Source organism: Mirounga angustirostris, unplaced genomic scaffold (genome assembly GCF_029215605.1).
Source record: "Mirounga angustirostris isolate CCGP_5_RB_7025 unplaced genomic scaffold, mMirAng1.0.hap1 SCAF_8, whole genome shotgun sequence".
NCBI lineage: Eukaryota > Metazoa > Chordata > Mammalia > Carnivora > Phocidae > Mirounga > Mirounga angustirostris.
In genome coordinates, this window is record NW_026991716.1 from 28,631,535 (window position 1) to 28,658,119 (window position 26,585).

General features: G+C 47.5%; 1 protein-coding gene and 1 long non-coding RNA gene across 5 annotated transcripts; both read left to right on the top strand.

Annotated features, from left to right (window-relative positions):
• The first annotated feature begins 14,577 nt into the window (after positions 1-14,577).
• Positions 14,578-18,153, top strand: LOC123842785 (patr class I histocompatibility antigen, B-2 alpha chain-like). 4 transcript variants are annotated; one of them, XM_064597353.1, is made up of 9 exons: positions 14,579-14,830; positions 15,115-15,384; positions 15,588-15,863; positions 16,468-16,743; positions 16,864-16,971; positions 17,406-17,438; positions 17,576-17,623; positions 17,727-17,744; positions 17,825-18,153. In XM_064597353.1, exons 1-8 carry the CDS (start codon positions 14,758-14,760, stop codon positions 17,729-17,731), a joined length of 1,089 nt encoding a protein of 362 aa, XP_064453423.1. In that variant the 5' UTR covers positions 14,579-14,757; the 3' UTR covers positions 17,732-17,744; positions 17,825-18,153. The 4 variants fall into 4 exon arrangements, with proteins under 4 accessions (XP_064453426.1, XP_064453424.1, XP_064453423.1 ...); XM_064597356.1 differs by lacking the exon at positions 17,576-17,623 and having other exon boundaries at positions 14,578-14,830; XM_064597352.1 differs by having other exon boundaries at positions 14,581-14,830; positions 17,727-18,153.
• A 917-nt stretch (positions 18,154-19,070) lies between these two features.
• LOC123841675 (uncharacterized) lies at positions 19,071-26,195 on the top strand. The gene is made up of 2 exons (XR_006790265.3): positions 19,071-21,287; positions 21,633-26,195. It is a non-coding gene; the product is annotated as an uncharacterized LOC123841675 (long non-coding RNA).
• Positions 26,196-26,585: the final 390 nt, after the last annotated feature.

Sequence of the window (26,585 nt, forward strand, 5' to 3'; positions counted from 1 at the left end):
AGATACAAGTCTGTGATTCAACAGTCTTACACAATTCACAGCGCTCACCATAGCACATACCCTCCCCAATGTCTATCACCCAGGCACCCCATCTCTCCCACCCCCACCACTCCAGCAATCCTCAGTTTATTCCTAAGATTAAGAATTCCTCATATCAGTAAGATCATATGAAACATGTCTTTCTCTAAATGACTTATTTCGCTCAGCATTAATACCCTCCAGTTCCATCTACATCGTTGCAAATGGCAAGATTTCATTCCTTTTGATGGCTGCATAATATCTCATTGTATATATATACCACATCTTCTTTATCCATTCATCTGTCGATGGACATCTTGGCTCTTTCCAGAGTTTGGCTATTGTGGATATTGCTGCTATAAACATCGAGGTGCATGTACCCCTTCGGGTCCCTACATTTGTATCTTTGGGGTAAATACCCAGTAGTGCAATTGCTGGATCGTAGGGTAGCTCTATTTTCAACTTTTTGAAGAACCTCCATACTGTTTTCCAGAGTGGCTGCACTGGCTTGCATTCCCACCAACAGTGTAGGAGGGTTCCCCTTTCTCCACATCCCCACCAACATCTGTCATTTCCTGACTTGTTAATTGTAGCTATTCTGACTGGTGTGAGGTGGTATCTCATTGAGGTTTTGATTTGGATTTCCCTGATGCCAAGCGATGTTGAGCACTGTTTCATGTGTCTGTTGGCCATTTGGATGCCTTCTTTGGGAAAATGTCTGTTCATGTCTTCTGCCCATTTCTTGATTGGATCATTTGTTCTTTGGGCGTTGAGTTTGATAAGTTCTTTATAGATTTTGGATACTAGCCCTTTATCTGATACGTCATTTGCAAATATTTTCTCCCATTCCGTCGGTTGTCTTTTGGTTTTGTTGACTATTTCTTTTGCTGGGCAAAAGCTTTTTATCTTGATGAAGTCCCAATAGTTCATTTTTGCCCTTGCTTCCCTTGCCTTTGGCGATGTTTCTAGGAAGAAGTTGCTGCAGCTGAGGTCGAAGAGGTTGCTGCCCGTGTTCTCCTCTAGGATTTTGATCCTTTAGGATTTTGAAACTGGAAATGGTCCAGTTTCATTCTTCTGCATGTGGCTGTCCAGTTTTCCCAACACCATTTGTTGAAGAGACTGTCTTTTTTCCATTGGACATTCTTTCCTGCTTTGTCGAAGATTAATTGACCATAGAGTTGAGGGTCCATTTCTGGGCTCTCTATTCTGTTCCACTGATTTATGTGTCTGTTTTTGTGCCAGTCCCATACTGTCTTGATGATGACAGCTTTGTAATAGAGCTGGAAGTCTGGAATTGTGATGCCACCGGCTTTGCTTTTCTTTTTCAACATTCCTCTGGCTATTAGGGGTCTTTTCTGGTTCCATGCAAATTTTAGGATTATTTGTTCCATTTCTTTGAAAAAAGTGGATGGTATTTTCATAGGGATTGCATTAAATGTGTAGATTGCTCTAGATAGCATGGACATCTTCACAATATTTGTTCTTCCAATCCATGAGCATGGAACATTTTTCCATTTCTTTGTGTCTTCCTCAATTTCTTTCATGAGTATTTTATAGTTTTCTGAGTACAGATTCTTTGCCTCTTTGGTTAGATTTATTCCTAGGTATCTTATGGTTTTGGGTGCAATTGTAAATGGGATCGACTCCTTGATTTCTCTTTCTTCTGTCTTGGTGTTGGTGTATAGGAATGCCACTGATTTCTGTGCACTGATTTTATATCCTGCCACCATGTGGATTCCTGTATGAGTTCTAGCAGTTTTGGGGTGGAGTCTTTTGAGTTTCCCACATAAAGTATCATATTATCTGCAGAGAGTGAGAGTTTGACTTCTTCTTTGCCAATTTGGATGCCTTTTATTTCTTTTTGTTGTCTGATTGCTGTGGCTAGGACTTCTAATACTATGTTGAATAGCAGTGGTGATAGTGGACATCCCTGCCGCGTTCCTGACCTTAGGGGGAAAGCTCTCAGTTTTTCCCCATTGAGAATGATATTTGCTGTGGGTTTTTCATAGATGGCTTTTATGATATTGAGGTATGTACTGTCTATCCCTATACTCTGAAGAGTTTTGATCAAGAAAGGATGCTGTACTTTGTCAGAGCTTTTTCTGCTTTCTTTTGAGAGGATCATATGGTTCTTGTTCTTTCTTTTATTAATGTTTTGTATCACATTGATTGATTTGTGGATGTGGAACCACCCTTGCAGCCCAGGGATAAATCCCACTTGGTCGTGGTGAATAATCCTTTTAATGTACTGTTGGATCCTATTGGCTAGTATTTTGGTGAGAATTTTTGCATCCATGTTCGTCAAGGATATTGGTCTGTAATTCTCCTTTTTGATGGGGTCTTTGTCTGGTTTTTGGATCAAGGTAATGGTGGCCTCATAAAATGAGTTTGTAAGTTTTCCTTCCATTTCTATTTTTTGGAACAGTTTCAGAAGAATAGGTATTAATTCTTCTTGAAATGTTTGGTAGAATTCCCCTGGGAAGCCATCTGGCCCTGGGCTCTTGTTTTTTGGGAGATTTTTGATGACTGCTTCAATTTCCTTAGTGGTTATAGGTCTATTCAGGTTTTCTATTTCTTCCTGGTTCAGTTTTGGTAGTTTATATACATCTCTAGGAATGCATCCTTTTCTTCCAGATTATCTAATTTGCTGGCATATAGTTGCTCATAATATGTTCTTATAATTATTTCTATTTCTTTGGTGTTGGTTGTGATCTCTCCTCTTTCATTCATGATTTTATTTATTTGGGTCATTTCTCTTTTCTTTTTGATAAGTCTGGCCAGGGGTTTATCAATCTTGTTAATTCTTTCAAAGAACCAGCTCCTAGTTTCGTTGATCTGTTCTACTGTTCTTTTGGTGTCTATTTCATTGATTTCTGCTCTGATCTTTATAATTTCTCTTCTCCTGCTGGGTTTTGAACTGCTGTATTCTAAACATAAAAATAATACAAGAAGCTTCTCTTTCAGTCGTGGGTTTTATTGTTAAAAATACTTGTGAATGCATACTAATTCACTTCTAGATGTTGGAGGCACCAAAAGGCATTCACAATGTGTCTTCCCGTCAAATACAAAAACTTCAGTGTTGCTCTAGGATTTTACACTCTCTCTAAAATCCCCTTGAGATTTCTGAGTGTGAAAGAAACCGCATTGGACACAAAGTTGTATAGCAAACAAGCTCTAGATAAATGGGGCTTTTATTTGAGTGGGCAATACTGTTTGGACAAATGAAAACATTATGGGATTTCTAGAGAAGAAACTCGTTATACATTCCATAGATATGCTTTGGCTGAAAGTGGCAGAAATGCAACTCAGGCTGTCAGAATGGGGGGGTTGTTGTCTTAGTGAACAAACAAAACTAGCAAGGATACTACTGTCCTCAGTGTGACTGGAACCAGGGTGTGGAATGCAGCTAAAACCTCCCCATCTCTTATTTCCTCTTTTCTCTGTACTGGATCATTTTTCAGACCAATCACCGGTACAAGCTCTAGTTTTAGCCCTTTCTAGGTTCGTCCCTCTCAGCTTGCCAACAGAGAAACACAGAGGTCTTCCTTCTCTGCACCAAGGGATAGAAGAGGCAGCAGGCCAGGGTCCTGGCCTCTCCAGGCGGGGAGGGGGGGCCACCCTCCAGGTTCCAAAAGGTGGGGTCTGACCCCTGCACAGGAGCTTCCCTCCTTGGTCATTTGGGCATGGTGTTCAGATGCCTGGGTTCTGCAGGCCTGGGGATAGGGGAGGGAACTTATGCGGGTCCTGGAGGAAATGTGAGGCAGAAGCCTGGGCCTGACACCTGACTGATGACCTTGTACCACTGCAGTGTCCAGCCTCTGAGCTCCAGGATGGCATCTCCATGGCCCCAGCTGCTGGGCCCCTCGCTGTCAGAGGCCCTGGGGCTGCTCCTCATGGAGCAGGGGTTCCACTGACTTCACAAGTAGAGACGGTTTCCAGGTGGCAGAGGCTGTGAAACAGGGGGGGACGGCAGGGGGCTGAGAAACCCTATCCCAGGGAGTGGGAATCTGGAAACTCCAGAATCAGAAACCAGGGCTGGCCCTGCAGGGTGCACGGGACTTGCTCCCCCTTCCTCTCAGTTCCTTGACGCCCCGGCCTCCCCAGCATAAGGGGGTCTTGCTCTGGAGGAGAGGAAGCCCCTTAGCCACCTCCCCTCTCTCTGCTTTTCCCTTCTTTCTGGAATGTTTGAACTATTCATAGTGTCAGTGTGGAAAATGCCTGAACTTAAGTACAGTTTCTTGACCAATGACAGAGCTCACCCCTGTGTGATGACCATCAGGTGACAGCCAGAGACCTCTACCAGGGCCCCAGCCAGGAGCCCCTGCGCCTCTTCCAGACAGAACCCATCCTCTCCCCGACAAGGGCCCCTAAGATGACCCCTTCCCCTGACCCTCTCGTCCCGGGTTCCGCCGCCTGCACTCTTGTTGGCCCCCACCCCCTAATGTCAGTACTTCCTCCCTCTGCTCACTCCTCCGGGAGCAGCCCCAGGTTCCAGGCCATCTCCCAGCGGAGCCCCGCCCCTCCTCCTCCCCTCCTTCTACCTGACCTTAGGAACTGAGAATCCAGAGCTGGTTCCCTGGAGGAGGACCCGTTCGCCCTGAAGCAGCAGCAAGAACAAGTGACAGGGACCCGGGGTCAAGGTCCCAGGAAGTCCCAGCATGTGTGTGGGGTCCACTGCGGACCTGGGAACCAGCCGTGATGGCCTGAAGATCTGTTCCTCCCTGAGGCCAGAGTCCATGGTCATTCAATGGGGAGAAACCACCTATGTCAGCATGTATTTTGGGAGACAATTCAGACTGAGGACTCGACACTGGATGGGGGCTTCCCCTGTGTGCACAGCCCCGTGCCCCTGCTGGGAACCCAGGGAGACCCTGGGGAGGTCCCTGGGGAGAGGCCCAGAGGGCGCTCAGGTCTCCCGCCCTCAGCCCTGTGGCCACACGGGGGCGCTGCGGCGCTCCGGTCCTGCACCGCCAGGGGGAGCACTGGGCTGAGCTGAGTCAGGCCCAGAGGGCTGACCTGCAGGCTGGGCATGGGGGAGGGGGGCGGAGGAAGGGGCCTTCTGAGCAGCCCTGGGGGCAGGTGCAGGGGGGCGGGGATCCGAGGAGAGGAGCGCTCTGGAGCCCTGCCCCGTGTCTGAGTTTCCATCTGTCCTCCCCACAACCCCTCTCTCCAGCCCCCGTCTGACAAGCCCAGGAAAACCGAAGAGTAGATCCTTGTTCCTCCTGGACTGATTCCCTCGCTGAGGGCTCTTTTACAAAAGACACTCCTTTATCTTAGAACAGTTGGAGATTTACAGAGAAGTGACAAAGGTAGTGCAGAGTCCCTGTGTGCCCCACACTCAGTTGTCCTGTCGTTAACACCAATCTCACCGTCATGCATTTGTCACAGCTAATGACCCAATATTCATACGTTACTACGGATCTCCACACGGGATCTGCTGTCATGGTTTTGTTTTCTCTCCCAAGACCCCGTCCAAGTGACCACATTGAGTGCCATCATGTCTCCTTCAGGCTTCCCTGGCTGTGACCGTGTCTCAGAATGTCCTTGTTTTTCATGGCCCTGACATGTTTGAGGAGATGCTTCGGGTACATTGTAGACTGTCATTGTGAATCAGGCTGGCTGAGGCTGTGGGCTTTGGGAAGACCACACCTGGCTGGGCCCTTCTCCACGCCACATAGCAAGAACACGCAGTGATCCCTGCTCGTCACGGGTGAAGTTCACCTTCACCCCCGGGCTAAGGTCGTCTTACCCACATGCTCCCTGTGAAGTTCCTTCTCTTGCTTTGTCCCTCTCCATAAAGTAGTCTTTGGAAGGAAGTCAGGATGTGCAGCCCACAGGCGAGGGCTGTCCCGCGGTGACAGTTTGCATGCAGGTTGTTGTGCAAACGTGAGTTCTCAAATGAGGTGGGTAAATACCTTCCAGGGCGATCAGCAGCTTGTGTGCTCAGTCCATGTGTGACTTCATAAGAAACTGCTGACCGTCTCCCACGGCAGCTGTGCTATTTTGAATTCGTGCCCTTAGTGACTGAGGCTTTCTGGGCTCCCTGTCCCGGGCAGCAGGTGACAGTATCAGTGCTTGGATTCCCGCCATCTAACAGGTGTGTGATGGCAGATCACTGTTGTTGTCTTTTGCATTTCCTCGGTGACACTTTTTGTTGAACATCTTTTCATATGCTTGCTACCCATGAGTGTATCTTCCCGGTAAGGTGTCTCCTCAGAGTCTTGCTCATTTTTGAAATGATTTGTTTTCTTATTGTTCCTTTTTAAAGGTTCTATGAGTATTCTTAACAAGTCCTTTATCACATATGTGTTTTGTCGATGTTTTCTTCCAGTCTGTTACCTGAGCTAGTTTCCTGATATAACAGTAGACATTAGGGCACAGATGTATTTTTCTGGTATGAGACATGACAAGTAGCTGACTGTGCTGGATTTGGGGTAGAGAACTTGGGTGACTGGGGGATGAGGGGTTACCCTGAGACTTCTTTATTTTTGTATATTTGTGAGTATCTATTGAATTATTTTATAGGTGCATGAATAAGGTTTTCAAAAATAAATTACTTTAATATCTCTGTATCTGACAGATCATCCTCAGACCATGACCAGAGACTCAGGTTCTGATCTTATACTTTAAGACCAATCATCTTTTCACTGAACTATTTTGCCTTTATATTTCAATTTCTGAAGCAGGTGGCCTAGATTGTATAGAGGAATTCTCACACTAAAATAGCTTTAAATGCCATGTAATGTAGAAAACCCATGTCTTAAAAGCATTAATATTGACAAGATAGTACTAAATGAAACAAAGAGCACACCCTAAAACAAAGGGAAAGACCCTGCCTGGCCCCCCAGAGAGCAGGGTCCTGAGACATGGAACAAAGGCTCTGTGAGTCCCCTGCCCAGAGCGCAGACAGGCGGTCCAGCCCTTCCAGCTCTGAGCCCTGAGCTGCTGACTTTCCCACCATCTTCCCTTTTAAAGTGCAAATAAAGCATTTATATTCTGATTCTGATGTGTATTTATGATGTACAATATACATGACGTCATGTCTATTCACTGCAGAAAAATTATTAAATTGGAAAAGTGATAAATGACAAAGTAAAAAGGATATAGTTCTCACACCTGAGCTGTTTTGTTGCATTTGCTTCTAGTCTCTTCTATATCCCCCTGCTGCTGGAAGTCTCTCTCTCTAAGGTGATGAGCACAGACTCAGGGGACCCAGCCCTGCTCTCTCCAGATGCCATTTCCCCAGTCAGCTCCCTGTCACCCTCCTGAGAGGCCTGCCTCTCACTTGCTCTTCCCTGCTCAGCCTCCTGCACTCCCTCCCTGCTCCCCTCTCTGAGGTGACAAGCTCATTTGTTCCTCACTCAGAAAAGAAGGACTCAGGTGAGAACTGTGCACCCCCATCCCCCACCCCAGGTCGGCACCTGTGTCCTCAGCTTCTAAGCAGTGTTGGGGGAGGGGCCCACCTGTCTCAGGCTGCCCCTCCAAGTCGGCACACATGGCCCCTCACTCACCTGCATTATGCACTTGCCCCTGTCTCCTGGCCCAGCCATTCCTCCTACAAACATGCTGCCATGACTCCCGTTCAACAACTTGAAGCAAAACTAAATAAACCAAAACAAAATCATCCTATAAAAACCCAGTGCTTGCTCCCAGGACTCCTCCAACTCCTGCCCCATCTCTGTGGCCTCCGTGCAGAACTCTTCCTGACCCATCTCACCCACCATGTTGTCCTTGTACCCAATGGATAGAGGCACAGAGTTCTAGAAAGTCAAATATGTCTGTAGTTCTTGATATCAAGACAGATGTCCTCAGGGGCACCTGGCTGCTCAGTCAGTATAGCATGTGACTCTCGATCTCGGGTTTAAAAGTTCTAGTCCCTTGTTGCCTGTAGAGATTACTTAAAATTAAAATCTTTAAAAAAAAAAAAAAAAGACAGATGTGCCCAAGCTTCCATAACCGCATTTCCTGAATCTCTGAGACCACCTGCATTAGTTCTTCTAGCTGATTCTCTGATTATTGCTTCTGTGCTTCTAAATAGACTGCTTCTCAGACTCCTTCTCTTGTCTTCAGGTTTCTGCGTCATCTTTACTGAAATGGCTCTTCTTTCACACAATCCCATCTCCCCCATTTAATTATTTGATGATTTTGATGAGCTCAGTGTGCCGTGTTTCCATGATTATGGCCACGAAATGCTAGTCACAACTGAGCATTTCATAGACCATGATTATGTTTCCTTCCCTGAATCAACTTTTTATTTTCCCTGGAGTAAATAACTATCTTATCCCTTCATTTGCTTAGTTTCATTTGAACTCCTATTAAATCCTTCCCCCACTCCCCCTGGGTAAGTCTTCATGAACTCAAGCCCATCCACTCTTCTCCCATCTTCTTGACTGTGCAGCCCCCTGGCCTGCAGCCCTCAGTCCTGCCCCATGGGGACGGGATGCCTGCACCCCTGGGACAGGGCTGACACCCGGACCCCTGCAGCTCCTCCTGGGGGTCTTTGGCCTCTCTCCTGCTGGCTCCCTGTGGCCAGGATCCCATGTGCTCCCCCTGTTTGGTTTTCTCCATCATTTGTCCCACTTTGCCTACTGGTGTCCTGGGGAAGGAAACATGGAAAGTAGAACAGAAACTCTCACATCTGAGAAGCCCTTAGGCTGCCCTCGCCCCAGAGTTACATGGTGACATGACAGAGACTCTGTGCTGGACAGAGTTGTCCCCGGAATTTGGGGGCCTTGCCTCATGTCTTCCAGTTGCCAGGCCTGTGTTGTTGCCTCTTGGAGTTTTCAGGGTGTCTGCCCTTCCACCGTCTTTCTGGGGTACCTGGGTGGCTCAGTCAGTTAAGCGTCTGCCTTTGGCTCGGGTCATGATCTCGGGGTCCTGGGATCAAGCTCTGGGTTGGGCTCCCTGCTCAGCGGGGAGTCTGCTTCTCCCTCTCCCTCTGCTGCTCCCCCTGCTTGTGCTCTCTCTCTCAAATAAATAAATAAAATCTTAAAAAGAAAAGAAAAGAAACAAACAGGTCTTCTCTCCTGCCGCCTTCACCCTCCCGATTGTACGACTTCAGGGAAGGACAACTTTAGTCATCCAGTGTATCCACTCAATTTTCATGTCTATGGTCATATTGTTCATTTTCCAGAGCTCTTTCCTGTTCTGTGATTGTACAGCACTGTGTGTAGTTGTGTTTTTGTTTCATATCCATATGCCTGGTGCATCCTGTGGATATGACTGATCCTAGTTAGGGGACCTGCTGGGTCTCCTGGTTTCTGCTTTCGTGATACCATGACCTTCCTCCACACAACACTCATCTCAGGAGCAACTTACGTTTCCCTCTGTCATTTCTGCTCCATGCCCATCTCCCACATGACACTGCCAGTGTCTCGTCAGCAGGGTGTCACCCTTGCTCTGAGTTGTAGCTCTGGAGTCCAGCTGATCCTGAGCCCCTGGAGGCCTCCAGATGTCCACTGGATGAAGGACTTTAGTGTGATTTGAGCAGGTGACTCACATTGCTCCTTAATGTCCTCCTAGGCTCTGACCCTAGCAGCCTCCCATCGCAGAGCATTCTGGAAGATTGCAACAGCTCACTTACATAGAGTGCACAGTCCTACCCACCTCCTGAGACAGGGAACAGTGAACGACAAGTCAACAAGGCCTCTGAAAGCAAATCTTCTGCGTTGAACCCTGTCTCCACCACCTCCTTCTCCTCTCCAAGTCTCCCTTTTCCTGTCCGTACAAAGGGATCCCCTATGGGGTGCCTCCTGGGTTTGCTTTCATGATGAATTTTGACCCTCTGTGTAAAGGACATGGTGATAATCCCTGAGACATGCTAAGTGTTCCACTATTCACACTTACCCAAATCATATTGATTATAGTGCTTAGATAAGTTCCCTTCTTTGTTTTTGTAAACCACAAGTCAAGAAACATCCTTGAGAACTTGAAAAGAAAGGAAAAAATGAAAATGTCTGTGTCACAGTATAAGCACATTTCATTTGTGGAGACATTTTCAAAAACACTCATTAAAAATTGTATCCCAGTGTTCACTCCCATCAACCTTTATGACTGTGTTTTCCCAACCCTCTGATGGACACTCTCATGCCTTACTCTCATCTTTGCCAAATTCATAGATTTATTTTATAGTTTTATTCCCTTTACTAATTCCACATTCTCGTATTTGTTTATGTCTACTTATTACAAATACATTTGTTTAGCATTTCATTTCCTCCTTCCCAAATTGTTTTCTAACATCTTTAATTCTTTTTTCTTTCTTTTTCTTTTTTTATTATTTGAATGCATTTGACACACAATGTTACATTCCTTTCAGGTGTACAGCAGAGTGAATCCCCATATAATCCAATAATTCCATTCTTGGATATTTAACCAAAGAAAATGTAAACACCAATTCTATGATTGTGTTGTGAATGTGTGCAGCTATTTTATTTTATTTTATTTTAAAGATTTTATTTATTTATTTGAGAGAGAGAACACATGAGAGGGCATAGGGTCAGAGGGTGAAGCAGACTCCCTGCCGAGCAGGGAGCCCAATGCGGGACTCAATCCAGGGACTCCAGGATCATGACCTGAGCTGAAGGCAGTCGCTTAACCAACTGAGCCACCCAGGTGCCCGGTGCAGCTATTTTAAAATACGGAATTTAGGGTGCCTGGATGGCTCAGTTGGTTAAGCGACTGCCTTCAGCTCAGGTCATGATCCTGGAGTCCTGGGATTGAGTCCCACATCGGGCTCCCTGCTCAGCGGCGAGTCTGCTTCTCCCTCTGACCCTTCCCCCTCTCATGCTCTCTCGATCTCATTCTCTCTCTCAAATAAATAAATAAAATCTTAAAAAAAATATATGGAATTTAACAGAGAAGAGCCAGCAGCCCCCAACATCGGGAGCCTGTCTGACACTGACAGCTGGGCCCAGTGTGGTCAGAAGCTGGTTAATGTCCACCCCTTGGCCATATTCTTCTCCTGTGGGACATAAGCCAGTCATCTCATGGAACATCAGCATCAGACAAGGACACTCTGGAACCATGACATCACTTTGTGTCATTACAGACAAAAACAAGGCACTGCACAACCCACAGAATAACACACACCTCCCTGTGTCAGCCAATGTGAGCAATCGCTCACATCGCTCCTTTACCATGACTGCTCTATCCTCGCTCTGGTCTGGTCTGCTTAGAGAGAGGATTCACTGAGATGCTCAACCATGGAATCGCCCACACGTCCTGACAACATGCAGTCGGGAGTGGGCCCCAGCTTCCACAGATCCTCTCCAAACACTCATCCATGTCCTTATAGGTTCCAACACCTTCATATTAGGATGCCCCATGGCCCCCAAAGGGGTGTCTTCTCTCCCACTGCAACAAGTAATAGATCCAACTTGAATGTCCACAGGTGCTCCTGATGGTCTTGGGCTGCAGTATAATGACTCATGTCACCCTTCTGTCTGTGAAAATTGTTTTTGTGTCTTTTAGTTTGATCATGGACATGTGTTTGTATCTTTGTGAGTGTGTGGTTGACATGCGGATATTTCACGTTTTTCTTGATGGGTTTTTATCATTGGGACTTTGTGAGAGAATTCCTCATCCCACAATTGTAAACATTTCATGTATTTTCCCACCTCAGTAGAAATGAAGAGCAGAGGGTTTCAAGGGTGATGGGAAACAGAATTGTCTGAATTTGGGCAAAAGTATGTGGAGGAACAAGAGATAAAAGATTCTAAGGTGGTGGAATCTAAGATGTACATCTTCTCCTTTACGACGTTTACAAGTATGTACAGAGCCTACAAAGTACATGTTGTATTCAGTATATCCTCTCATCTGGGCTCGGTGAAGACTTATGAGCCTGCTTCTGTTTACCAGGTGAACAAAAATAAGACCCAAGACACCCAAGTAATAGAGACAATTGGTCCCAGGGATGGGCATTTTTGAACACTTATGAAGCAGATGTGATACTTCATGTTTTGGTTCATGTCTGTACACTTCTGCAGTTATAATGCATGTCAATTACACTTTCATGCTGTATTTTAAGGATATGTCTCAGACCCACATAGACAATCCATGACTTCCATTTGAAGATAAATTTAATATACTATACCTATGAGTCACACAGTATCTTCTTTGAGGAGGATCCAGAAAACTAAGAGCGTTCTAGACGTGTAATGTCTGAATAGTTTCTATGAGCCACATATGGCTACTTAAATCCATATTCATTTAAAACAATTAAAAATGCCACTGCTCAGCACACCAGCCCCATTTCAAGTGCCACCTGCATCTCTAGAACCACATGCATCTCGTGGCCACCATACCGGACGGCGCAGATATAGAACGATTCCTTCCGCACAGAATGTCCCATTGGACGGCACTGCTCTGTATGCTTTGTGGGCCGCGAGTCAGATGCATCAGACACATGGAAAGTGAAAAGACCAACATGATTTCTCTTACAGACGACATCAGATTCCGTCTGGGATGTGAATACATATGAAGCTGGTGGGTCACAAAATCAAAGTCGCATATGCCTGGGTCTGGTGTCTTCGGGTGCAAACTGTTCCCAATTACAAAAGGGAAACCCCTGTCCCCCCACCTCCCTTCCCAGACTGGGGACCCTCTCCACCATCACATTTCTAGGAGGTGAGTTCTCTTCTAGCTGCACTTGGGGGCTAAAGTCAGAGCTGAGTTTTCAGAGGCAGGAAGTGCAGCTCAGGGAAAGGGATTCTGCTGAGTGAGGACAGGCCAGGGCAGGACCAGCCGGGAGACTCTCCCAGGGTTATCAGAACAGCCGTTCTCAAAGTGTGGTCTGGAGAACACCTGACGTCACTGAGACCCTTTCACAGAGTCCATGAGGTTAAATCTATTTTCCTAACATTACTTAGACATTATGGCCTTTTCACCATGTTGACGTTCACACTGAGGTAAAACTTAGCAAGAACGGAGGTGATGGGTGCAAACTGTAATAGTTGTCATTCTTCACCACTACTTACTCCCGTAAAAAACCAGAAACACTCTTTCTACCATCTTTCTGTGCCGCCATATGGTCACATGCTCTGGCAGATGGTCTCAAGAGCAGTAACAATGCCGAAAAGAGAGGCCAAAGACAGGTCTTTATTAGGCCATGCTCCAAAGTCATTCTCCCGTTTCTAACTGTGATGACAAATCTCAGTTACACTGGGGAATTTGAAATCAGTGCTGATCACAGAGCTGGGAACATTGTTGTGAATCTAAGGTCAGGTTAAACACGTGTGGAGTGAGCAGCCCTGGATTTGATGTACAACTCAAAGATCTAGAAAAATAGCAGAAATCCACATTGTAAACAAGTCATACATGATGACGTGGGATATACAGCAGTTCTGTACATCCATAAGCCCCAAGGAAAATAATCTGTATGAAATTAACTGGCCCCTTTTTTCCTTTTTTTTTTTTTTTTTTTTTACAAAATGTCATTTTGACCTGAAGACATGAACGACACAGAAACTTAGAATATTTAGACTAGGAGATTTGGCAGACAGTTTCTGGAAAATGAACAGAAACCTACCCTTTCATGAAAATCAACTCACAGATGACAGCTGAGAGTACGTGTTGCCTTGATCACATGTAAGCTCTCGAGAGAAAATCAGAATTTTGGAAAAGTTGTGATCCACCAATAAACTTGACAGCTTCTCACTCTTAACAAGCTTTTCTGTTGGGATCTGTGGTAATATTAAAAAAACTGATTTTTGATAATTCAATTCCAGTCTCATCAACACTGGAACCCCTATATAACGTAGTGAAACACATTACTTTAAAAAAAAATCATGCATTAGTACAAGATCCATTCAGTGTGTAAGCTGGGCCTGTGGATTTTAATGTAACAGAGAAGGATATAGTCAATGATATGGGTTCAGGTTCCACTTTGCAAATAACCTTAGGAAAAGTAAAACTTGTGTATTTTTAATATAGAACCTAAAATGAATATCCATAATTATCTGAGAAGATTATGAAACATTTTATTCTCCTATATTTCTGCAAGGTTGTAAATTTTTTCGTACACTTCAACCAAAACAACACAATAAATGCAGAAAAAACTCTGAACATCCAGGGGTCTTCTAAGGAGACAAACAAGAAAGAGACCTGCAAAAATGTAAAATGCAACAACATCACTCTTCTCACTTAGCTGTTTATTTGAGGAAATAGTTATTTTACATAAAAATAACATTTCTGTTTTCACGCTGTGGGTTAATATGATTCTAAGTGAATTAATGAATTTTTAAATTTGCTTTATTCCTAGTATGGTAAATACCGATAGATATAAACCACAGATACAAAATTATCCTTGGTATCCTCAGTATAGATGTGAGACTGTATAGATATCCTGAAAACACGATGTTTTGAGAATCACTGACTCACACAGCTCCTGGGCCACGACTCAGGGAGACAGTGTGACAGAGAGCGCGCCGTGCAGTAGGTGAGGGGTCGGGGCAAAGTCCCAGGTCCCTGCGCCTGCCTCTCAGGGTCTCAGGCCCCAGGGCGGTGTCTGGGGTGGGGAAGCCCAGGGCCGGGGAGTCCCCATCTCCCCGGTTTCACTTCTCCCTCTCACAACCTGTGTCAGGTCCTCCTGCCTGGATACTCGTGACGTGGGCCCATTTTGGACTCCCATTGGGTGTCGCGTTTCCGGAGAAGCCAAGCAGCGGCACCGCTCTTCCTAGTTCTAAAGTCTCCGCACCGGCCCGCGGGCCCCGCGACCACTGACAGTCTCCCCAGACCCCGGAGATGCAGATCGTGATGCCCCGAACCCTCGTCCTGCTGCTGTCGGCGGCCCTGGCCGTGACCGAGACCTGGGCGGGTGAGTGCGGCGGCGGGAGGAAAGGGCCTCTGCGGGGCGGGAGCGAGGGGACCGCGGGGCGGGGACGCGGGACCCCCGGGGAGGGCGCCTCTCCGCCGCCCCCGCCCCAGCCCCCCAGCCGCCCCCGGCCCCGCCACGGCCTGTGCTCCCCCGCCCCTCCCCGCCTCCGCCCTGCTCTCCCGCCCTCGGTGCCCCTCCCCTGCCCTCCCGGCCGCCTCCCCCTGGGCCCCGGCCCCGCGCCGGGACGAGGGTCGCGCGGGGTCTCAGCCCCTCCGCGCCCGCAGGCTCCCACTCCATGAGGTATTTCTACACCTCCGTGTCCCGGCCCGGCCGCGGGGAGCCCCGCTTCGTCATCGTCGGCTACGTGGACGACACGCAGTTCGTGCGGTTCGACAGCGACGCGGCGAGTCCGAGGATGGAGCCGCGGGCGCCGTGGATGGAGCAGGAGGGGCCGGAGTACTGGGACCTGGAGACGCGGATCGCCAAGAACAACGCACAGAGTTTCCGAGGGAGCCTGAACGTCCTGCGGGGCTACTACAACCAGAGCGAGGCCGGTGAGCGACGCGGGCCCGGGTCCCGGTCACGACCCCCATCCCCACGGACGGGCCGGGGTCGCCCCGAGTGTCCGGGCCCGAGCGCCACCCCGAGTCTGAGGGAACCCCCGGCCCCGACCCCTGACCCGGACGAACCCGAAGGAAGTTTCAGGCGGTTTTACTTTCTGTTTGGACTTAATCCCCGGCCTGTCGGGCGGGGCCAGGGTCTCACACCATCCAGAAAATGTACGGCTGTGACGTGGGGTCCGACGGGAACCTCCTCCGCGGGTACGAGCAGTTCGCCTACGACGGCGCGGATTACATCGCCCTGAACGAGGACCTGCGCTCCTGGACCGCGGCGGACACGGCGGCGCAGATCACCCGGCGCAAGTGGGAGGCGGTCGGTGACGCGGAGCATGACAGGAACTACCTGAAGGACACGTGCGTGGAGTCCCTACGCAGGTACCTGGAGAACGGGAAGGAGACGCTGCAGCGCGCAGGTACCAGGGGCCGCGGGGCCTCCCCGATCTCCCCTCCGCTGGGGCTGGCTTCCCACCAGGAAGGGAAAATGGACTCGGTGTCAGAATACCGCCCCTCCCACGGGTGGGGAGAAGAAGATCGCCCGGGTGTTCCTGTTCCTACTAGAGAGGGCCTCACCCAGAGGGCCGCTTCTCGCTAAGGGGCAGTGGGGGAACCCAGTCTCTCCCGGGAGGCAGGTGGAGAGCGTCCCTGAAATAAGCCATCAGCGGTTCCCTTTAACCCTGGCAGCCACCTTGGGAACCATGACTTTCCCTCCCAAGGCCTTGTTCTCCAATGACAACATCGCTGGAGTTCTGACTCCGGGTTTTCTGACTCATTCACCCCTCGCCACAGTCAGGACCATTAGTGTGCTCTCTCACTTAGATCTGCAGCCTCCTATCCTGGACTGTCTTCCTGAATCTAGAACTTTCCAGGGTCAGGAGATCCCAAAGGCTAGGTTGGTAACTGGACTTTGTGCTTCTTCCATCCAAACCAATGGCTGGGTCCACCTCAGGATGCTCACATTGAATGCCGTTTCAGTGGCCCATAAAGGTCCCAAGTGTGGATTTTCTGATTCTTCTTCAGAACCCCCCAACGCACACGTGACGCACCACTCCATCTCTGACCAAAGGGTCACCCTGAGGTGCTGGGCCCTGGACTTCTACCCTGCGGAGATCACCCTGACCTGGCACCACAATGGGGAGGACCTGACCCAGGACACAGAGCTTGTGGAGACCAGGCCTGCAGGGGATGGGACCTTCCAGAAGTGGGCGGCTGTGGTGGTGCCTTCTGGACAGGAGCAGAGATACACGTGCCATGTGCAGCATGAGGGGCTGCCGGAGCCCCTCACCTTGACATGGCGTAAGGAGGGTTTGGGGTGGAGCCTCTACTCAGGGAAAGCAGAAGGCCTTCTGGAGAATTTCAGCAGGGTCAGGACTCTTGCCAGAGCTCTGGGACCCTCACCCTCCCTCCCCTTTCCAGAGCCGCCTCAGCCCACCATCCCCATCATCTGGATCATTGCTGGTGTGGTTCTCCTTGCAGTCACTGTGGCCATGACTGGAGCTGTGATCTGGAGAAAGAAACGCTCAGGTAGGGAATGGAGTGGGGAGATCTCAGTTTTCTTGTCCCTTTGGGGGGTTTCCTAGGTAGGAGACTGTCCTGCCTTGTTACTGGGAAGTACCATCCTCATGCATGGACTTGCCCACTCTGGAGCTGATTACTAACGTTCACTGTGTAGCAAAGACTTGTGAAAATGAAGGACACATTTTCATCTTGGTAACTCTGGTGATGGGGACCTGATTCTCAGCAGTCACAGGACAGAGAAAGGGCCCTGCTGAGGACAGACCTCCAGCAAGTCAGGTGGTCCAGTGACCCCACACCTTGTCCTTCATGTTTCTTGATCCTGTCCTGGGTCTTCAGTCACAACTCTGCAAACTTCATTTAGGACCAGGACTGGGAGCTTCCCCTAGGATCTCATGGCCCAGCCCTGTTCTGGCCTCTGACATGATATTTTTTTCCCACAGGAGGAAAAGGACCAGGCTACTCTCATGCTGCACGTAAGTTTGGAGGGAGTGATCCCTGAGACCCTGAGATAGTGTAGACAGAACCCGACGGGGAGCTCACCCACCGCATAGCTCCTCCTCTAGTCTCCTCTCCTGTGGGCTCTGACCACGTCCTGTTTGTTCTCCCCTAGGCGATGACAGCGCCCAGGGCTCTGATGTGTCTCTCACGGCTCCTCACGGTGAGACCCTAGAGACCCCGAGTGGGGAAGGGTTAGGGCACTAGGGAGAGTGTGTCCGCCCTTATGTGACTGACCTAAATTGGTGCATGATTTTTTTTCACAGTGTGAGACCAGCTGCCTGGTGAGGACTGAGTGATGCAAGATGTGTTCACACTCCCACTTGGTGACATCAACAACCCCTGACTTCTCTTTCTGCAAAAGGTGCCAGATGTGTCTGTGTTCCTATGAGTACAATGTGAGGACATGAGGAGATTTGCCCACCCTGCCCACCACGACTCCTCCCTATGCTGATCTGCTTTCTCTTCTCTGATGTGCTTTCCTGTTCCAGCAGAGGCAGGCCTGGACCATCTCCATCCCTGTCTTTATTTCATGTTGGGTTGAATACTAATGACTTATTTCCCTATTGGAAATTAGAATCCAGATATAAGTCTTGTTTCCTAATTCTTGGCATGTGGGGCTGATGAGGTAATAAAAGAGGAGATCTGTAAAGTTGAGACAGCAAATAAATGAAGCCTGAGAACTTTCCAGAATCCCTGTGTTTACTGTGCTGAGTGTCTTGCAGGTCGGGGCAGAGAAGGCTGTGAGGAGCCGAGTGGGGACAGGGCCTGTGCCCAGTGGTGCTCAGTGCATCATGGGTGTGACGTGCTCACCCCTCAGCTGGGTCATCTCTCTGCTCCGTGTCCTTGCCCCTTCTGTGGAACCTCGTCTCCCCAGGACCTGTGATCACAGGGACTTGAACGTCCCCTGTCACCAGGACCTTGTGCAGCAAGAGCTTACTGTGACTGGGTCAGTCTACGCTCAGGCCTGGATCAGGTCACAGCCTCCATTTTGGGGTAGTTCTTTTTCAGTGTTCCTCTAGAGCATCAGGCCTGTTCTTGCTCTTGTGTACGAGTTCTTATCCATTCTCCCTGGGTGACCCCGTCGGTTACAGCAGCGGGTGTCCTTTGGGCCATGGTTCCCACAGGCCTAGGTTGTCCCCTGCACACACGAGTTCTGTGGTATGGAGGGATGAACTTTCAGGTTCATCCATGTCTTCCCCTCCCTCTAGAGCTGTTTTCTAGATAATTCTTTAGATTCTGGAGGTAGAGAGAGGAGGAATCAGAGTTTCTCACCCTTATTAAACTTCAGTTAGTTTCTGTCTTCCCTGCTGCTCTGTCCTCTCTCCCCGCCCTTACTTCATTGATCTTAGTGCCGGCTCCGATCCAAGTTCTTGGATTTATAAAGCAGAGTCTAACGTAGATTTCTATGTGTTTGGAGAAAGGCCCCAAAAAGCCTCAGTACAGTGTTTCTGAAGAGAGAACTCTGTGTGCTGTGTGTGCAGGAGACGTGGTGTGGGGGAGGGGGGGGCTGAGCAGAGAAAGAGAGGGGAGGGCAGCCCTGTGAGAAGAGAGAGGCAGCCCGGATGGCGAGTGGGCGCACGGGGGGGGGGGGGGGGAGCTGCCATGGATCAGCTGAGTCTGAGGCGCATCTAGAAGAGGGAGGTCCTCTAGCTGCTCATTCATTCACCTGATAATTGTCATGTGCCACATACAGGACACGCTATGTTTACGTCTGGGACAGCTCAGTGAGACTAAGAAGAGGGAAAACATGCGGCTCTTGTGGAGATTAGTTGTAGTGTAAGGGGCAGCCTGCACTTGACCCTCGGGCAATGCGGGGATGGGGGCAGTGACCCCCGCGTGCAGTCAGAAATCCAAGTACAGCTTTTGACTCCCTCAAAACATAAGAACTAACAGCCTCCTGGTGACTGGAAGCCTTACTGATAACATGAACTGTCGCTTCACACATTTGCATGTTACATGTACTATATACTGTGTTCTTACAATGAATGAAGGTAGAGAAAATAGTAGAAATCATAAGGAAGAGAAAGTGCGTGGACAGTACTTACTGTAGAAAAGTCCGCATCCAGGTGCACACGCCCCGTGCAAACCAGTGTCATGCAGAGGTGAACTGTGTACTGTGTAAGCGCAGTAATAAGGGAAGTGTTTACATGGAAGTTGGCAGGAGCTTTGAGGAAGGTGACCCAGAGCACTGTGCTGGGACGGGGACCATGGCTCCGTTACTCCAGGGATCAGGGAGCCTCACTGAGAAGGTGACCTCTGAGAGGTTTGAAGGTCATGAAGGAATTGTGTCAGAGGAGGTCTGGGCGGGGAGCTCTTTCCAGGCAGGGAACCCCCAGTGCACACGCACTAGGACAGGAGCATGTCCTGTGTTCACGGAAGGGTGAGGAGGCCACTGGGGCTGGAGCAGAGAGCCGGTGACGTGAGGTCGGATGTCAGCCTCGTCACGGAGGCCTGAGGATATTAGAAGGGTTCTGAGTTTTCTCTGAGGGAGGCGTGGAGTTACAGGAATGAACAGATCGATGCGATTGACTTTCTTGAGCAGCATCTGTTCGCCTCTGTGCAGAATCGGGAGGTGCAGGGAGAGCGACTAGTAAGGAACCTGTAGGAAACCCATGCCGTGTCCCAGGAGGGGGATGTGGGATGTACGTCTGGGATGTGAGGAGGGAAGCTACTAGGAAGTGATTGGGAGCTGGAGATATTCACAGATGGACTTTGCAACATTTCCTAATGGATTCATTCTGTATGGTGAGAAGGAGGAATCAAGGAGGGCATCCGGTGTTTCAGACTGCAAGTAGAAATGTGGGGTGCTTTCTTGGAAACGGGGAAGACTCTGGAAGTAAGACATTTGGGGAAGCAGCATCACAGGCATCCAGTGTAAGAATGTGGAATCTGGGATGTCTATTAGAAACCTAAGTGAAGTTGGCAGTTGGATACAGAGTGCAGGGTAGGAGAAATATCTAGGTCGGAGAAATAGATTTGCGAAGTGATGTCATTAAATGATGTTTGAAGCTTCAGCAGAGATGAGGTCACCAAGGAGGTGAGGGCCATAGAAGAGAAAGGAACAGGACCAAACCCTGCACTCCTCAGGGCTAAGCAAGCTGGTCAGAGCACACACCCAGAGTGTACTGCACAGTCTGGTTCTGCGTCTAGAAGGCACATAGACCAGGGAGGCCCACCCTTCAGTGTGCACAGGAATTGCCTGGACTATGAAGATCTAGACAGTCTGGAGTAGAGCATGAGATTCTGGGTTGGTAACAAGGTTGGTGCTGATGCTGCTGGTCTTCAGATCCCACACTGAGTAGCAAGCACATGAAGCAGGATCCCCACATGGCCATGCATCAGCCTCTCCTGTAGGGCTTATTAGGTAAGTGATTCCTGGGCCCACGCCCAACATTCTAAGCTGGTGGGTCTGGGAAGAGGCCTGAGTATTTGGTAATGAATCCACCAGCAATCCTGGGGCTCCCCCAGATATGGAAGCAGTGAAGTCATTGATGAGAGTCCTCATCATGGGAAAGGGTCTTACAGACACATTTAAATGGTTTTGGGGGGGGCACCTGAGTGACATCTGACACTTGGTTTCGGTTCAGGTCATGAGAACTAGCCCACGTCAGGCTCTGCACCCAGTGAACAGTCTTCTTGAAATGTTCTCCCTCTCCCTCTACCCCTCTCCTCTTTGTCATGCACACACACTCTTTCTCTCTCTCTCAAATAAATAAATAAATAAATACAATCTTTAAATTTTTTTTTTGTAGGAAGAAAAATGTAAGACATGCTGTGAGAAACATGTTTTCTCTCTTGTGGGGCACAGCCAGGTGGCAGATTGAGTAAGTAGTTTTTAGCTCAACATAAAATCTCTGCATTACTGAGAGTGTAGATCTTAAATGTCTGCACCACACAAAAGGAAATGGTAACCATGTGACATGATGCACATGTTAACCATGCTATGGTTGTAATCGTTATCAGTACAGAAATGTATCAATCATCAGGTTGTACCCCTAAACTCACACAAGGGTGAATGTCAATCATATCTCCATAAAGCTGGTAAAAATGTCTGAAATCTTGCTCTTGGAATCTCCTACGTGGGTTACTGACTCTTTGGGATACGTATGTACAGTTACAGAGAGACTTAGGGACGGAGAGGGTGTCTGAGGCCTTGTTTTATTTCAAAGAAAGCCACTGAACAGGCTTGAGGCTACACAGCCGGGAGCAGAATCCACGCTGGACCCTCGATGGAGGCCCACCTACAGCCAGCACCCTGCTACTGGGTATCGATGCCCCTGTCCACACCACTGACTCCCCTGAGGGAGGACACTGGGCCCTGAGGCTGGGACTGCTATCGCTGCTGCCCTGACCGCTGCATGACCCCGCTGTGACACTGCTCGGACCCCCTGCGCCCAATGCATGGACGCTGTCCCAGTGTGTCTGTCACGTGTCCTGAGTCAGAGTCTGGCAGGGGGTCACGTGACTGTTGACGCTTCATGTCACATCCAACTGCAAGACTGGCAAAGTGGGTTCTCCTCTCTATGGATGGAGGTGGTCTCTGTCCCCAACAAGATTCTTTAAGTGTGGAATTCCTTCATGTGGGAAGAGAGGTACGAGTTCTGGGAACGGACGTTGGGGACCAGGAATGGAAAAGAACGACAAATTTCGCCATTTGGAGTCGTGATCTGAGACTAGAACTTGATCTGGACGCTGTAGGCTCTCAAGTCTGCTTGGATGGAGTGACTCATAAATGGCCTCTTTCAACTTATTCCCCTGATGGTTGTTGGGGACCCAGCGTTTATCTACTCCAGTTCCTACTCACACGTAAGTGGACTAGCATTGTTGGGTGATGAAGTGATTGCTCAACATGTCTTCTCCCGGCCTTGGTCTCTTCCTGGGATTAAAAACCCAGATCTGTATCACTTCAGATGATCTGCACATATACACTGACATTTTATGTTTCTTCTTACATGCACATATTTCTAGGGAGAGTGTGTGTAATTTTATTTGGTTTTATGTGGCCTCCACAAAAGTATGAAAACCTGTTCCAGTGTAGACACTATTCTACTTCATCTCTGGTCCACAAACAGCTAATTATCACAGTGTTTTAGCAGATCCAATGACATGATAGACATGCTCAACTTTGTCTGGGCAATGACCAGTCTCAGACAGAAGGTAGAGCTTTCTTGCTTATACTCACTTTCAATTTCTTTATGTATCTTTTTAAGGGCTGATTAACAGTTCACAGACCAGTGCTGGCTCACAGAAGACACAATCATCATTGGTTTAGGTGACTTATACTCCAGCACCTACTCTGGTGCCTAATAAATAGCAGAAATGAAAAACAGTTAATGGGGTCTCCATTTCCAGTAACATAGTAGACTAGGGTTTAAGGCTGCCTCTTCCCTAAAAACAACTAAAAATGCTAGAAAAAAACCATAAAATCATCCAAAAGTGCAGTAGAACAATCAAGAGAGTAATCATTTAAGTCAAAATTTAAATATGGGCAGTAAGCCAGAGAGAATAGTTGTTCTGATCCTTAGGGCATTTTTCAAATCTAGAAAACCTTAGCCTGGCTTCTCAGGCTCATAAGCTTCATAGAGAGGAAATAATGCCCAGAGCTTCTTCATGTGAGGAGCAGGAGAAACATCCCCTCCCTGAAAATCTGGAACTTAAGACTCATATCCTCAGAACAGGGTGACACAAAGCAAATCTGTTCTATTTTCAAGTACAAATTTGTTCTATTTCAAGTACAAATTTGCCTTTGAGCCGGGAAAAGTGAGCAAACAACTATTTCAAAAAATTTGCAATCACAGACTAAGCCGTCTGTGATTTTTTTGTCCAAATTTGCTTTGTCATTGTCCATTGAATCAAACTAACTTCATGTCATTAGTTTAGTTAATAATTGTCCTGGATTGGTGAGGACCCAACAACTGTAAGAAAGAAACAAATTTCTCAAGGGAAATCTCTATTTAACCTACGTGTCAAAAAATTTACACAAATAATTGCACAAAGAAAAAGAGCAACTAGTAGAAAGAAATGTAAATTTCAAATGAAAAAAGACTGATTGACTAACTTTAGAAAGAATCAGTAGTAAAATGCTCATGAAACTTCAATATTGAAATCGTAAGACATAAGATATAACATGACTAGGCTATGATATAAATATATAAATATATGTTATTTGAATATATATTATGGATATGACATGAAGAAAAGAATCACAATATTGAAAATGTAGTAAAATGGCGAAAAAAGCACCTCTCAAAAATAACTATAAAATATAGTGATTAATAAATAATGAAAATACTATATTCTCTGAATAAGAAGTTATCAGTAAAGAGGAATGAGTGGAGGCATGAAAAACAAAAAGCAGAAAGTAAAATGGCATCCTAAATCCAACAGTGTCAATATTAACATTAAATGTCAATGGCTTAATTAAGTCCATCCAAGTGCAAATTGTTAGACTGAACACAAAACAAGATCCAATTATGCTGTCTACAGTAGACTCACTTGAAACTCAATTACAAATAGATTAAAATCAAAGGGATGGGAAAAGTCATCTCAGGGAAACAATCATAAGAAAGCTGGAGGGGACGCACTCTTAAGCCAAAACGGACTTTAAAAATGCTAGTGAAGATAGACAGGATCGGGTAGGCAGAGTTAAAATGGTGGAGTAGTAGAGAGACCCTGAACTTGACTTGTCCTTCGAATACAGCTAGATCAACATTCAACTATTTTGAACAACGAGGAAGATGATCTAGGATTAAGGAAACAATCTGCACAGGTGGGGTGAAAGAATTTGGCAGATCCGAGGTTCAGAGCTCTGCACTGGGGGAGAGGCAAGTGGTGTGGCCATGAACGGGAGGGAACCCAGTTTGCAGAGCAAAGTCAGGAAGAGGGAGAAAGTGGCCAGCAGGTAGGGACCTCACAGTAACCAGTGAAGAGATCCCCTGGGTCACTCAGGGAGACATTACTCCCCTTCCCAGAGGGCATTTGCAAGACAGTATTTAGCCTCTCCAAGGACAAAAGGCCAGCCGGGGCCATTGTGGGGATCTCAGCAACAGGGTTAGAGGTGCCCAGGGAGGGCAGAAAACCTCTTCACTTTTCGCTGTGAGCTACAATGGATTCAAACCTCTGTGTGGGAGCTGAGGGGCCACTTTTCTGGGGCTGAACTGAGCAGAGCGCAGAGACTGGAGCAGGTCACAGATAACCTGGCCAACACTTCTCGCTGTCGGCCCCAATAGATTCAAGCCTCTGCAACTGCTTTTCTGGGAAAGAAGGGAGTAGGGGACTGCGTCCATGCCCAGGGCTGATAACCTGGTCCCAGCTTCTGGCTGAGCGTTACGATAAGCTCTAGCCTCTGTGTGCGCACCGTGCGATGGCTTTTCGGGGACAGAACAGTGCTGGGCCTGCCCTGAGCCTCTCTGCAGGCGGATGGGAGTGGGCCCTTTAAAACATGGAGTTTTGAGTCCCAGTCACCAACCAGAGAGAAAATACAAGAGATCTGTGACTCTGGGCATGCCCAAGACCCAGGCACAGACAAGTTAGGGCAGGGAACCAACGAGGGCCCAGGACACAGGAGATTGTTCGCTTTTCTAAGAGGACCTCCTGAACAGCTGTAGCAGAGGGTTCCACTCCCCAGGGACAAGAGGGTGGGAGACGCCACATTCTAGCCCCTACACCACCCGCACCCCCCAGCACAGTCAGACTCCAGAGTGAAACAGCACCTCTAGTGGAGGCTGGAGTCCCCCACACTAAACCCCGCCCTCCTGTACCTGGCAGGGGCATTATTGCATGGGCAAGAGAGCCTGTGAGCCCGCACAGCAGGTCTCTCCCTCAGAAAAGCAACACAAGTGCCCCGCACCTACTAAGTCTACTGATTAAAGAAAGCTGCAAAACATCAGTTTCTGATGGAAATGCGACCAGGCTTGTTGTTGTTGTTGTTGTTTCTTTCCTCCCCTCTTCTTAATTTTTAAAATGTTTTGAAATTTCTTATTTTTTTATTCTTTATCCTTTATTTTATATATTTTTTTCTTTTTTTAATTTTCCCCTTATCTTATTTTTTGTATCAGGCTTATCATTTTTTATTCATTTGTTGGTTTGTTTGTTTCCTTCTCATATTTTTCAGATCAGGCTTATTATTTTATTTCCTCTTTTCTTCTTTCCCTACTCTGTTTTTCCTTCTTTCTTTATTTTTTAGAATCAGACTTACAGCTTATTGTTTGTCTGTTCATTTGCATTTTAATTCCTTTTCCTGTTGTCTTGGATCAGGCTTTTGTTGTTGTTGTTTTTTCTTTTTTCTTTTCTTTTTCTTTTTCTTTTTCCTTTTTCTTCTTTTCTTTTACGGGTTTATTTTGACAAACAAATCAAAGCAACCAACTTAATGGTGCAAACACTCCCCACTACAAGCACAGAGGAACTCTGTAGAGGGAGGACCAATGGAAAAGAGCAGCCAAAACACAACAGTAGAGTCTACACAGCATATACCAGAATTACTTCCCGAGTTGTTGTTGCTGTTATTGCTGATTTTTGCTGGGTTTTGTTTTTTCACCCTTTCTTTCCTCCTTTATTTTTATGGACAAAATGACTAGACGGAGAAACTCACTTCAAAAGACAGAAGAGGAGGTAATATCACTGTCAGGGATTTGATCAATATGGATATAAGTAAGACGTCTGAACTAGAATTTAAAACAGTGATTATAAAGATACTAGCTGGGCTTGAAAAAAGCATAGGAGGCACTAGACAATACGTTGCTTCAGAAATAAAAGATCTAAAATCTAATCAGGCTGAAATTAAAAATGCTATTGCTGAGATGCAGTACAAATGGAGCCGCTAACAGTGAGGATAAACAAGGCAGAAGAGAGTGATATAGAAGACAAAATGATAGAAAATAAGGAAGATGAGAAGAAAAGAGAAAGACAACTACTAATTCACGAAGTGAGACTTGCAGGTCTCAGTGATTCCATAAAGCAAAATAATATCTGGATAAATGGGGTCCCAGAAAATGATGAGCAAAAGAGAGGGGCAGAAGGTTTATTTGAACAAATTACAGCTGAGAACTTCCCTAATCTGGGGAAGGAAAAGGGCATTCAAGTCCAGGAGGCACAGAGAACGGCCCCTCAAAATCAATAAAAAT

Excerpts from the sequence above, each read along its gene's own strand:
- LOC123842785 (XM_064597353.1), top strand. The coding sequence starts at position 14,758 with ATGCAGATCGTGATGCCCCGAACCCTCGTCCTGCTGCTGTCGGCGGCC. Across the intron at positions 16,744-16,863 it reads GCCCCTCACCTTGACATGGC|AGCCGCCTCAGCCCACCATC; the intron begins GTAAGGAGGGTT and ends TCCCCTTTCCAG. Across the intron at positions 17,439-17,575 it reads AGGCTACTCTCATGCTGCAC|GCGATGACAGCGCCCAGGGC; the intron begins GTAAGTTTGGAG and ends GTTCTCCCCTAG.